Source organism: Chiloscyllium plagiosum, chromosome 4 (genome assembly GCF_004010195.1).
Source record: "Chiloscyllium plagiosum isolate BGI_BamShark_2017 chromosome 4, ASM401019v2, whole genome shotgun sequence".
Lineage (NCBI taxonomy): Eukaryota > Metazoa > Chordata > Chondrichthyes > Orectolobiformes > Hemiscylliidae > Chiloscyllium > Chiloscyllium plagiosum.
In genome coordinates, this window is record NC_057713.1 from 129,321,199 (window position 1) to 129,335,363 (window position 14,165).

General features: G+C 45.4%; 1 protein-coding gene across 17 annotated transcripts in view; it reads left to right on the forward strand.

The window, feature by feature from the left end:
* The window catches only part of eya1 (EYA transcriptional coactivator and phosphatase 1), a 223,187-nt gene that overhangs the window by 54,115 nt on the left and 154,907 nt on the right, over positions 1 to 14,165 (forward strand). For 11 of the 17 annotated variants that reach the window (XR_006311525.1, XM_043689216.1, XM_043689209.1 and 8 more), the window contains 3 exons: positions 383 to 446; positions 1,634 to 1,782; positions 2,008 to 2,130. The exons of 1 other annotated variant lie outside the window; for it this stretch is intronic. Coding sequence is in view for 15 of the 16 variants with exons in the window: in XM_043689216.1 (XP_043545151.1) it covers positions 383 to 446; positions 1,634 to 1,782; positions 2,008 to 2,130 (336 nt within the window). In the remaining variant the exon portion in view is untranslated. The remainder of the gene's footprint in view (positions 1 to 382; positions 447 to 1,633; positions 1,783 to 2,007; positions 2,131 to 14,165) is intronic. 5 more of the 17 variants (XM_043689212.1, XM_043689214.1, XM_043689224.1 and 2 more) reach the window with 2 other exon arrangements.

A 14,165-nucleotide genomic window follows, 5' to 3' on the forward strand; every position in this document is an offset into this window, starting at 1 on the left:
TGCAGGGTTTAGGGTCAGAGGGGAAAGATTTAAAAGGGACCTAAAAGGCAACTTGTTCATGCAGAGGGTGATGTGTGTATGGAGTGAGCTGCCAGAGGAAGTGGTGGAGGCTGGTCACAAGTGACAACATTTTAAAAGGCATCTAGGTGGGTATATGAATAGGAAGGTTTAGAGGGGTGTGAGCCAAGTGCTGGCAAATGGGACTAGATTAATTTAGGATATCTGGTCGGAATGGATGAGTTGGACCGAAGGGTCTTTTCCGTGCTGTACATCTCTATGACTCTATAACAGGAGTGAAGTTACAAATTTTCAAAGCCTTCAGAAGTCTGTTAACAAGAAATGCATCCTGTAACCAACCTCTCCCTTATTTAATTCTCTACAGCAATCGGTAGCGGCTTTAGCCCAAGACAAACTCATCACTTCTCTCCTCAGATTTATCCTTCCAAGTAAGATTTCTAATATTCTTTAAAAAGCATGCAGCAAAAATATAATTTAAACTCATAACCAGCTTCTGCTTTTTCAATATATTTTAGCTTCATTATTTGTGTGGAAAATATGTCTCCATGTATTGAGCTGATCATTCTCTCCAAATTCTTCATTTACGAATTTAACTCTCTTCAGAGTAACATTACTTATTAACCGTGAATGCTGGAAATCTGAAACAGAAACAGGAATTGGGGGAGAAACTCAGCAGGTCTAGTAACATCTGTGGAGAGAAGGCAAACCTCTGAAAAGGGTCGAAATGTTAATTCGGTTTTCTCTCTCCTCGGCTCTCCCTTTCCCTCTCCCAAGATGGAGGATGGGAAAAATTTCTGACTGTAACAGCTGCTCCTTTTTTTGAGGTATTTTAGTGCTGGAGGTGATTTCCTCGAATTCCAGGAGCAGCAATTACTGGTTTATATGCTGTTGCATTGTTTTGGAACTTTGGTTTAAAAAAAAGTCAAAACAACAGCTGTTTTAAAAGGGAGAAGAACAGACAAAGGAAGCACATGGTGAGGTCAGTGCAGGAGAGAGAGAGAGAACCTGCACAGTTACTGCCTTTGCTGTTTGAATTCGTGTATTGCTGGAGTGCATCTGGGAAAACTAACAAACAGTGAAATTCACAACTGTTGGGTGAAGTTCACAGCACAGAATCAGATAAGTTAATCGTTGTTATTAAGTGTGGCCCACAGAGAACCTGCAGCAGGGAGTAGAGTGGGTTCTTTCTTGATTATATGTTTTATGGAGATATGTCTCTTGATTAAACTTTACAATTGCAACATTTATAAGGCATTTGGATGGGTATATGAATAGGGAGGGTTTGGAGGGATATGAGCCGGGTGCTGGCAGGTGGGACTAGATTGGGTTGGGATATCTGGTCGGCATGGACGGGTTGGAGCGAAGGGTCTGTTTCCATGCCGACCAGATATGACTCTATGGTTCTATGAGATGCTGCCAGACCTGCTGAGTTTCACCAGTAATTTCTGTTTTTTGTTTCAGATTTCCAGCATCCATGTTTCTTTATTTTATATTAGTAATGGATTGTTTTATTTAGAAATCGAAGTGGTAGAATTAGCTGCAAATCAATAGTTGATGGCCATTTACATAGTTTTTAATCATTTGTAAATCTCTGCTCTTTGTTATTTCTCATAAGCAGCAGGTCATATCCACATATTCTTCCCACACCTTCATCACAAACCATGGCATCATATGGACAGTCACCGTACACTACAGGAATGCAACAAGCATCAATTTATGCAACATATCCACAATCAGGACAGCATTATGGAATCCCATCCTATGGTAAACAGACACATTGCTTGTTTCAGTTGACTTTTTTTAAAATAATCTTGTTTATAATTACATTCAGAACTGCACAAAAAGATTGAAAACAGCTAAAAACAATAACTTTTTCATTTTGTTTAGAATGATAAGTTTTATCAAATGCTAACTCTTCTGTTTCTGATATACTTGAATGAGAGCCTGCAGATCTGATATCACTAACCAATGTAGGTACATTGTGGACAGGCATCAAGACCGAAGGTGGATTGACTCAATCACAGTCATCTGGCCAAACGGGATTTCTGAGTTATGGTTCAAGTTTAAGTGCACCTCAACCAGGCCAAGCCCCTTACAGTTACCAAATGCAAGGTCTGTGTCACTCTTAATGTGATTTAAGTGATGTTGTTGTGCCGTATGGTTTAACCAATTTATGCTATTTCCAAGAGCCAGGCCTGGATTTTCGCAGACTCTCCAGGGACCTCCTAGAATAATGGGTGGAACCCTGATTCAGAATGCCCAGCCCGTTTCTGACAGATTCTGGGGGGACTGGAACAGGATGTGACCCGCCCCATGCAGCAATACCAAACTCAGCAGAGCCATGTGATCTCAATGCTGAATTCCTACAAAACTCTGTTTCACTGGAGCCAGTGAACTCGCAGTGTGGGAGTTACAGGGTTTTTGAGACATCCTCAATGAAGGGTGTTGTAAGCTGTAGAACTGTCAAGTTGTTGAAATGGTTAAAAATTGAGAAAGAACTGTAAGCCTCTCTCCATGAGAGTTATAAAAGGTCTTCTGGCTGTTTCGGTCACAATTTGTAGTGTTAACCTGAAATGTTATCATTATATTGTTAATAAGCTACACTGCTGTCCATATTCTGTGATTATCACACTGATGGGAGAGGGAGACATAGCATATGCATGGCTTGACAGTTTAGAAGTGTTATTCATGGATTAGTTGTCACTATGGATTAGTTGTCACAATGGATTAGTTGTCACATTAGTTGGATTAATTGTCACTATGGATTAGTTGTCACTATGGATTAGTTGTCACTATGGATTAGTTGTCACATTAGTTGGATTAGTTGTCATTATGGATTAGTTGTCACTATGGATAAATTGGATTAGTTGTCATTATGGATTAGTTGTCATTATGGATTAGTTGTCATTATGATTAGTTGTCACTATGGATAAATTGGATTAGTTGTCATTATGGATTAGTTGTCATTATGGATTAGTTGTCATTATGGATTAGTTGTCTCTATGGATTAGTTGTCATTATGGATTAATCATCATTATGGATTAGTTGTCATTATGGATTAGTTGTCATTATGGATTAGTTGTCACTATGCATTAGTTGTCATTATGCATTAGTTGGATTAGTTGTCATTATGGATTAATTGTCATTATGGATTAGTTGGATTAGTTGTCATTATGGATTAATCGTCATTATGGATTAGTTGTCACTATGGATTAGTTGTCACTATGGATTAGTTGTCACATTAGTTGGATTAGTTGTCACTATGGATTAGTTGTCACTATGGATTAGTTGTCACTATGGATTAGTTGTCACATTAGTTGGATTAGTTGTCACTATGGATTGGTTGTCACTATGACAGTTGTGCTTGTTTTCATAGGGGATTAAGTATTTACATGGATTCAAATATTTTGAATGGACTTTTGTGAATGGGATTTTCTTTATATATTGAACCCTGTAACTGATGTAAAAGTATAATTAATCTAAGTATAATGGGCAGGGGAGTCATGGTTTGGCCTGGAAAATACATGGGGGGTATAGGATCAGAGTAAGAAGACCTGATGTTTAAGAAAATAACGGCTATGAAGTCCCAGACCAAAGGAGAACCTCAGCACTATGCAGCTGATGTGACCAACTCTGACCGTGTACAGGGACGGCAGATCCACTCTATCCTGCACAGCCCCCCACACCCCCAGGAGATGATCGCTCCGTTTAGGACACATTGTCCTAGGTAAGGTCTGGCATGCTAGAAAGGTTCCTGACTTCCAACTCCAAAGAAAGTCCAGGCCTTAGTGTTGCCCACCTGTGTTTGTAATGGTTTTCATCATCTCTGTATTGGCACTAAGGTGTTTTTATGTACAAAATAACAGTGCTGTTAGGGAGTCAAAAAGGGGCATTAAGTTCAGCTTTGAAATGCAGTCTGGTTGAGAAAGCTTTGTGTATTTCCATGTACTTCTCTGTTCATGAGCAAAGGAACAAATAATGTGAAGCCTCTGTCATGTTACAGTATCAAGTCATGTATGTGAAAAGGAAATATTTTAACATCTTTTTCAAAATAGACGATGTAGTGATAATACAACTAAGTGCAATTGTGATTAGTTGCTATTATTCCTTAATATCATTAGGATAGATTAAAATGTGGATGCAGTTGGTAATCCTATCAGGTACCTCATTTCACTCAAAGAAATAAAACCTCACTGATGCCTACAAACTGATCTTGATTTGTATCAAATAGAATCTTTGCAAATAGAACTACAAGGTTAAGAGTTCTGCTTACACCTATACATTCATTCTACAATTGTCTACTTTACTTTGATTTGTAAGACCGCTAGATTACCCAGTTTTAAAGACCATATTGCAGGAAAGGATATTTATTCACTTTCCTCTTGACTAATGACATTTGAGCAATTACAGTTAGTCTGATGTTAGTGGTAGGGAAAACATCTGAAAAAATTTCTGAGGGACAGGATTAACCAATACTTGGAAAGTCAGTGATTGATCAGGGATAGTCATCACAGATTTGTTCAGAGGAAGCCCTATCTGATTGTTTTAATTTTTTTGAAAAGGTGACTAAATATACTGATGAAGGTAGTGCAGTTGATATGGTGTGCATGAACTTCTATAAGGCCTTTGACAAGCTCCCACGTGGAAGGCTGGTCCCAAAGGAAAATGCCACTGGGATCCAAGACAAACCCAAAATCAGCTTCCAAACAGGAGGCAAAGTGTAATGGTGGATGGTTGTTTTTATAATTGAAAGCCTGTGACCAGTGATGTACCACCGCTGGGTTTTTTGCTGTTTGTTATGTACATGAACAACTTGGATGTCCATGTAGAAGGTATAATTAGAAAGGTTGCAGATGACCCAGAAATTAGTGGTGTTGTTGAGCGTGAGGGGATGGTCTCAGGCAACAGTCTCATATTGATCAGCTGTAAATTGGGAAAAGCAGTGCAGCAGATAGAATTTACTCCTTATTAGTGCAAGTTATGCATTTTGGGAGGTCTTATAAAGGAAGGACATAAACAATGAATTTGATGTCCCTAGCAAGTACTGAGGAACCAAGGAACTATGGTGTAAAAGTCCATTGATCCCCAAAGGTGTCAGCGCAGGTAGACAGGATGGGGAAGAAATCATACAGGATATTTGCCTGCATTAGCCAGGATGTAGAATATAGGAGCAAGGAAGTCTTAGAACAGCTTTGTGCAGTATTGCTTAGGCCACAGATGGAATACTGTGTTCAGTTCTGGTCGCCACACTATCGGAAAACGTGACTGCACTTGAGAGGGTGCAGAAGAGTTGCCAGGGATGGAAAGTCTGAGATATGAGGAGAGACCGATAGGCTGGGATTGCTTTCCTTGGAGCAGAGCAGGCTGAGGAAAGACCTAATTGTGAGGTATACAACAGTATGAGAGGCATTGACAGAGTAGATCGTGAGAATCGTGTCCCAATGGCACATGTGTCTGAGACCAGAGGATATATGTTTAAGGTGAGGAATAAGTGGTTTAGAGGAGATCTGAGAAAAATCTTTTTCACCCAGAGGGGGGTCGACATATGAAACATGCTACCTGAGAGGGTGTTGGAGGCAGGTACTCTCGCAGTATTTAGAAAACATCTGGATGAGCTCTTCAAATGCCAGGGCATAGTAAGTTATGCACCAAGAGCAGGTAAATGGAATTACTGTAGTTTGGTGTTTGTTGGTTGGCATTGACATGGTGGGCCGAAGGGCTTGTTTTGATACTGTATGTGAGATATTGTCAACCTAAAAGGTATTTATTTTGTCTCCCCCAGAATAAACCAGGCCAATGTACAGTTAGAAGTGCAGGCAGGCTCTTCCTATCAGAAAGAAGAAGGAAACCAGTTGGAAGCCAGTCTACTAGTTTCTAACTCTTTCCATCAATTTGAAAGGTTTTTGTTTGAAGTGACTGGGATAGTCATATTCAAAACACACAGTGGTTTTTCTCATCATTTGTGCCCTCAGAGATCTGGCTCCTGTGAATGTCTATACATTTATTATGCCCTGTGTCACTGCAGAATGTTAAGGAAGCATGCGGGGAGTGTAAATTGTGTTTTAAAGGCACCCTAGAGAATTGATATGGTCATGGTGTAAATGGTTCCATTTCTCGAGCCTGTTAAATTTAAATTTTAGACAAAATTACCACCATCCTTTGACTACTTTGAGATAGTCAACTCTGTTTTACTGTGGTGTACGCCCAAATCCTATCTCCACTATTTGTCATTTCCTCCCTGCCCATCTTTCATAACACAGTCAACGGAAACCCACCAAAATTATTGAACTTATTTTCAAGTTGCATCACAATTCTGGCTAAGTCGAAATTTCCAGCCCTCAAATGTTAGGGGAAGATTTATATTTGAGTGAGCTCAAGTACGGGGGGAGGCTGCAGAAATGAGGTGATCTTCACTGAACCATTTACTCTGATATTCCATCAGCAAAAGTAAATGCAACTTTTGGGAATATATTTAAACTGGTATTATGGATGAGGAGCTAAATTTGAAAATAAGGGAATGGTTAATTTCTTTCCTTGGACTGTCTACGTTGTTGGTGCCTCCTAAGTACATCCTCCTCCTCCCACAATAGGGTCTTCTCCAGCCCTGACATTGAGTAGACTTCTAGATTTGAACTTTCCCTGTCAATGCCCCTCCCAATATTGTCCACTACTACACTGCATTTATTTTTCTCCCACCCAGTTGAGGTGCTTCCTGTACCGTGGTCAGTTAGCACGGCCATCCTCAGACCTTGCTGATAAGGGGAGAGAACCTTCGAACTGTTAGGATTAATGTGATCGCTGAGATTCCTGTATCCTGACCCTTTGGATGACCTGGCTTTCCTGAGCTGTAGCTGCATTCCTTTGCCCCTAACCACTGGTCAAATCAGAAGATGACCCTCCCCTTTGCTGTTTTGTTGCACTGCCTTCAGCGCAGCCCTCAGTAACTCTAAGCTGAAACTCCTTAACCGCGTGGAGATAGTGAGGACTGCAGTTGCTGGAAAGTCAGAGTTGATAAGAGTGTGGAGCTGGAAAAAGCACGGCAGATGAAGCCACGTCAGAGGAGCAGGAAAGTTGATGTTTCGGGTCAGGACCTTTCATCAGGACTTTTTTTTCGTGTGTGATGAAGGGTCCCGACCCGAAACATTGAATCTCCTGCTCCTCTGATGTGCCTTCATCTGCCGTGCTTTTTCCAGCTCCACACTCTATCAACTCCCATTCCTTAATCCAGTCACTTATTGCCATGGATCACGTGAGCATCGAGGAGATACCGCATGCTTGACGCATCACATACCCTCTCATCCAGAATGTGTTCTAATTAACTCCTCAATCATTTTATTCAGTGATTTATTTGTCTTTGTTACATATTCTATTCCCCAAACTAAGCAAGTTACTGGACGTACATGGACAGTTATCCACGTCCAGTGTTGGAACTGTGCTGAATAGCTTGGTAACACGTGGATTGAATGGAATTGATAGAAGACTTGCATGTGTGATACAATGGGGGAGCTTCAGTCATATAGCTTGGAATCAGACCCTTGGGCCATATCCATCCAAACCTTCCTTATCTGGAGGAAGTGAGGACTGCAGATGTTGGAGATCAGAGTCAAAGAGTGTGGTGCTGGAAAAACACAGCCGGTCAGGCAGAATCCGAGGAGCAGGAGAGTCAATGTTTCAGGCATGAAGGGCTTTTGCATGAAACAGAAATTCCCCTGCTCCTTCAATGCTGCCTGACCTGCTGAGCTTTTCCAGCACCATACTCTTCAATTCTTATTCTTCTACCTGTCCTTTACATCGATCTGATGGGCTCCACCATCATTGAAGATGAGGACTTTTTGTGCAGTCTCCTCCTTCATTGAGCTGTTTAATAGTCCCCCACCATTCATGACTGGATGTGGCAGGACTTTGGAACTTCTATCGAAACTGTTGGTTGTGGAATCACGTCGCCGTGTCTATCTTGTACTGGCATGTGGCTTCAGTAGGTTGATGCCTCTTCTTAAGATTGGCATGTGTTGTTCCTGACTTACCCTCCTGCACTCTTCTTTGAGCTGGGGTTGATCTGTTGAGTTGAATTGAATGGGCTTTGTTGTCACATGTACTCAAATGAGTGCAGGGAGAGGTTTACAAGTCACCACTTACAGCGCCATTTAGGTAGAAGGGTACTTTGGTACAATCCCTTAGTTACAGAACAGAGAAATGAAGAAAAAAGAAAGCTATGTTCAGCACTACACAGTATAACCATATGTCAGTAAAACAAGAGGCAAAGTTAAAAAAACAAATATCGCAGTCATTCTCCAAGGGCTGTCTGCATCAGACCAGCGCAGGGGTGCCTCCACATGGTCTGACACTCACCACGCTCCGCACTGTGCCACTGTCACCACGCTCCGCACTGAGCCTGTCACCACGCTCCGCACTGTGCCACTGTCGCCACGCTCCGCACTGTGCCACTGTCACCACGCTCCGCACTGTGCCACTGTCACCACGCTCCGCACTGTGCCACTGTCACCACGCTCCGCACTGTGCCACTGTCACCACGCTCCGCACTGAGCCTCTGTCACCACGCTCCGCACTGTGCCACTGTCACCACGCTCCGCACTGAGCCTCTGTCACCACGCTCCGCACTGAGCCTCTGTCACCACGCTCCGCACTGAGCCTCTGTCACCACGCTCCGCACTGAGCCTCTGTCACCACGCTCCGCACTGAGCCTCTGTCACCACGCTCCGCACTGAGCCTCTGTCACCACGCTCCGCACTGGGCCTCTTGTCACCACGCTCCGCACTGGGCCTCTTGTCACCACGCCCCGCACTGTGCCTCTGTCACCACGCCCCGCACTGTGCCTCTGTCACCACGCCCCGCACTGTGCCTCTGTCACCACGCCCCGCACTGTGCCTCTGTCACCACGCCCCGCACTGTGCCTCTGTCACCACGCCCCGCACTGTGCCTCTGTCACCACGCCCCGCACTGTGCCTCTGTCACCACGCCCCGCACTGTGCCTCTGTCACCACGCCCCGCACTGTGCCTCTGTCACCACGCCCCGCACTGTGCCTCTGTCACCACGCCCCGCACTGTGCCTCTGTCACCACGCCCCGCACTGTGCCTCTGTCACCACGCCCCGCACTGTGCCTCTGTCACCACGCCCCGCACTGTGCCTCTGTCACCACGCCCCGCACTGTGCCTCTGTCACCACGCCCCGCACTGTGCCTCTGTCACCACGCCCCGCACTGTGCCTCTGTCACCACGCCCCGCACTGTGCCTCTGTCACCACGCCCCGCACTGTGCCTCTGTCACCACGCCCCGCACTGTGCCTCTGTCACCACGCCCCGCACTGTGCCTCTGTCACCACGCCCCGCACTGTGCCTCTGTCACCACGCCCCGCACTGTGCCTCTGTCACCACGCCCCGCACTGTGCCTCTGTCACCACGCCCCGCACTGTGCCTCTGTCACCACGCCCCGCACTGTGCCTCTGTCACCACGCCCCGCACTGTGCCTCTGTCACCACGCCCCGCACTGTGCCTCTGTCACCACGCCCCGCACTGTGCCTCTGTCACCACGCCCCGCACTGTGCCTCTGTCACCACGCCCCGCACTGTGCCTCTGTCACCACGCCCCGCACTGTGCCTCTGTCACCACGCCCCGCACTGTGCCTCTGTCACCACGCCCCGCACTGTGCCTCTGTCACCACGCCCCGCACTGTGCCTCTGTCACCACGCCCCGCACTGTGCCTCTGTCACCACGCCCCGCACTGTGCCTCTGTCACCACGCCCCGCACTGTGCCTCTGTCACCACGCCCCGCACTGTGCCTCTGTCACCACGCCCCGCACTGTGCCTCTGTCACCACGCCCCGCACTGTGCCTCTGTCACCACGCCCCGCACTGTGCCTCTGTCACCACGCCCCGCACTGTGCCTCTGTCACCACGCCCCGCACTGTGCCTCTGTCACCACGCCCCGCACTGTGCCTCTGTCACCACGCCCCGCACTGTGCCTCTGTCACCACGCCCCGCACTGAGCCTCTGTCGCCACGCCCCGCACTGGGCCGCTCTGGCCACGCCCCGCACTGGGCCGCTCTGGCCACGCCCCGCACTGGGCCTCTGTTGCTACGCTCTGCACCAGGCGCTGGTCACTAGGCATCCCTGCTGTGTTCACTGGTGACTCCACTGACCACCAGCCCCAAGTCAGAGGCTGGGAATCAGAGACCAAGGCTGTGTGTCTGAGGCCGAGAGAAGATGGGAGAGGGAGCAGTAGGATGAGAAATTACAGCTGGCATGGAGGAACTCCTGCTGGAGCTATTCGACCACCATTTTCCCAGAGTATGGGACGCACCAGGCCATTAGGATACAGCACCCTGTGGATGCCAGGCTTGAGTTGCTGAATTTGTTTGACATCTATCCCATTCAACATAATCGTTGTGCATCAAAACATATTTTCAGTGTGAGGATGGAACTCTGTCTCCGCGGTAACTATGTGACAGTCACTCAGGATGATTCCTGATGAAGGGCTTTTGCCCAAAACGTCGATTTTCCAGCTCCTCGGATGCTGCCTGAACTGCTGTGCTTTTCCAGCACCACTCTAATCCAGAATCTGGTTTCCAGCGTCTGCAGTCATTGTTTTTACCACGATGAGGTCAAGTAGACTGTGCCCTCTTATTGGTTCCCTCCTCACCTTTTAACAGATCAGATCCACCAGCTATGCCATTTATCAGTTAACCAGCTTGTGGTTATCGGTTAATGATCATCGCACCACTCCTGGTGAATAACTTTGCAGCCCCTCCCCCCAAACAGAATTATCTCCTGCTCTCAATTAGACAGCCCTTTCTAAACCCTCAAACATAAACAGGAAATCAGACTTCTGACCTGGGTAGATGCCTTTGCCTCTGGTTACCTCACTGATGCACTTTGGAACTCTAAGGCAATGCTGACAAATGCAAATCTGCAGTATTTAGGCAGAAGGTTGAAATTTCTGATTATGTCCTTTACTCCACTGGGAACAGTGGCATTAGCTATGCAGAACCATTGGACCATGGGCTGTTTGCACTGTACTTGGCTGGGTTTACACACGGATGTGCTCAATGACTTTCATAGTGACGTAAACCAGTGAATCTCTCAGGAAACCAGTTCAGCATCCACAGCAATGTTCAGCACCCTCTCCTGCAGCACCCACTCTCAGCCAGTAATGCAGCCACCCCTACTCCAAAGCCCCTTCTGCACCCCTCACCCATTCCTCCTCTGATAAAGGTGTTCACTCCCTCCCACTGCCTGTACTCTCACCTTACACACACACACACTCTCCTGTGGGTCCTCTCCCAACTCACCTCTGAAGTCCCTGGCTTCAGTTCGGCTGATACCAGAAGGGTCAGCATTGTTGCAGTGTGCAGCCGAAGGTGCAAGGCGAGAGTGATCATTTTTATCGGACAAGCGAGACTGAATATTGTTGGGTGTGAGCAAGTAGTGAGCACACTTATTTGGGTGAGGCCATAGTTTCAGAGTTTAGCAGCTCCAGGCAATCTTAAATCCTGTGAGTTTGTTCCGTCAGCATTGGAGAGTGCATTCAAAGTTTATTAAGCAAGGTATTGCAGGTAATTTGCTTTAGAAATGTGATAATGATTGTTATGATTTGGAGATGCCGGTGTTGGACTGGGGTGTACCGAGTTAAAAATCACACAACACCAGGTTATAGTCCCACAGGTTTAATTGGAAGCACTACCTTTCAGAGCGCTGCTCCTTCATCAGGTGGTTGTGGGAAATAATGATTGTTGTTACTATACCTCAGAAAGGAGGTATAATATAGTTTCTCCCTGTGTCTGCGGGTGCTCCTCCGGGTGCTCCAGTTTCCTCCCACAGTCCAAAGGTGTGCAGGTTAGGTGAGTTGGCCATGCTAAATTGCCCATAGTGTCAAGGATGTGCATTAGTCAGGGGTAAATGTAGAGTAATAAAGTAAGGGAATGGGTCTGTGTGGGTTACTCTTCAAAGGGTCGATGTGGACTTGTTGGGCTGAATGGCCTGTTTCCACATTATAGGGATTCTAGGATTGCAGCTAGTACTGTAAAAGGTGGGTGTGGATATTGTGGGGAATCTCTCCACTGTTCCCTGTGAGTATTCCCATGCTTGACAAGTTTGGAAGGATCCGTCAGGAAAATCAAAGGAAGATAAATCCGTCAGCTTTTGTCCAATCAGCTTCAAAAAGTGCAGTTCTCTCACTGACTGGAAGATCCGGGTTACATTTAAACACAAAGAGAACTGTTACTGAAGGTAAATAAGGTTTGGAACAAAACAAAGAAATGTCGAAGTTGAAATGGGATTGATCTGCCTTGATGCTTGGCAGGTCCAGAGGTGGAGAAAGCTTCTGCAGAACTGTTTCCCACAGGCTCCTTCTGTCATGTAAAGTTTATGAGGGCAAGGTCTTGGTGCTCTGAAAACTGATAAAGTCACTTCATTGACATGGGAGTGTCACTAAACACAGTGACATTCACTTCTGTAGTTGCAGAAGCATTCTTAAAATTGTTTCACAGGCATTTCTGCAGAGGTTTTTGTTTTGCGTTGTGTCTAATGTCGTTCCAAGTTCTCCCACAAGGAGATGGAGGGTGAAGAGTGTTATAGTTCCCCAAAGTTACAATAGCTGTGTAGGCACTGGAGGAAGATAGGGTGGGAGTTTGTTTTCATAAGGTTCTTAATGTGGAATATTTACCAGTTATGCACATTCCTGTCTATCCCCAGCACAGAGAGCAGGTGGTTAAACTTCATACCTTCCCTGCAGGCGAATGTTTACCAGGGTCACACTCTCTTAGAGGAACCTTGAATTGTATTAAACTGGGAATAAAATACTTGCCCAGAATTAAATATCTCCACACATCATCCCCACACCTCCATCTCCCCCGATATATACACACACACACAGTCAGTAAGCTGTCAAGAACAGAAGTTGCTGAAAAAGCTCAGCGGGTATGGCAGCACCTGTGCAGAGAAATCAGAGTTACCGCTTCAGGTCCAGTGACCCTCCTCAGCCCCTTTCCTATGTCCAATTATCTGACTGGAAGGAATTAATCCCTCAGCCACAACTCTATTTTGCTCGAAGTCTCTGCTAAAAGAATTTAACGTGAATTCTATTGTAAAATGTAAACTATTTTATCAAAACACATCAGGGTACATTTAAATGTTTTGAATCTTGGCATTTTGAGGCAAATTTTAAAAAAGTATTTCTTCATTAGCGGTCACTTTGGCTAATAAATTTGAACAAAACCATCTAATCTGATCATTTTTAAACAGCTGATTTGAGGCTTTGTCATAAACTCTCAAGGTCCTGTAACTAAGATGCTTGGAGTATTAAAGTGCCACGAGCTGTCTCTGTTTTCATGACCTCCCTCACTGTTTCAATATCTCTCTCCTCCATTTAGTTCCTTTATTTCTGCACTCAGTGGAGGTTAGAAGGATGAGGGAGGGATTTGATTGAAACATACACAATACTGAGAGGCTTGGATAGAGTGAATGTGGAGAAGATGTTTCCACTGATGGGAGAGACCAGGACTCGAGGGCAGAGCCTCAGAGTGAAGGGAGACCCATTAGAACAGGGACGAGGAGGAATTTCTTCAGCCAGATGGTAGTGAGCTCATCAGAAGGCCAAGTCATTGAGTGTATATAAGACAGAGATAGGTTTTTGATTAGTTAAGGGGTCAAAGGTTAGGGGGAGAAGGCAGGAGAATGGGGTTGAGAAACTTATCAGCCATGATCGAATATGGGCTGAATAGCCTCGTTCTCCTCCTGTATCTTACCATTTTATGGTCCATGGATGTTGATCATGGAGTTATGTTAAATGCAAGGACGAACCCAATTTATCAGTCTATTAGTGACCTCTGGGATAGATTACTAACATGTGCAGTGAGTACAGATTTGTTACAAGCATTCAAAAGATGGCAAAGCTGTGGGAATGGCAAACATGACCAAATATAGAAATCGTCCCTAGGCTATCTGTTTTAGAAGATTGCATGACCAAGTGGAGTAAGAAAGAACAGTGTTGGTGATGGTGTATAGGAGTTACATAATACCAGAATGGCACATGATTAATGACCCTGTTCCATTTCTTTAATGTATTGGATTTGATTGGATTTGCAATTGTCACGTGTACCTAGGTACAGTGAAAACTTTTGGTTTGCGTGCAATA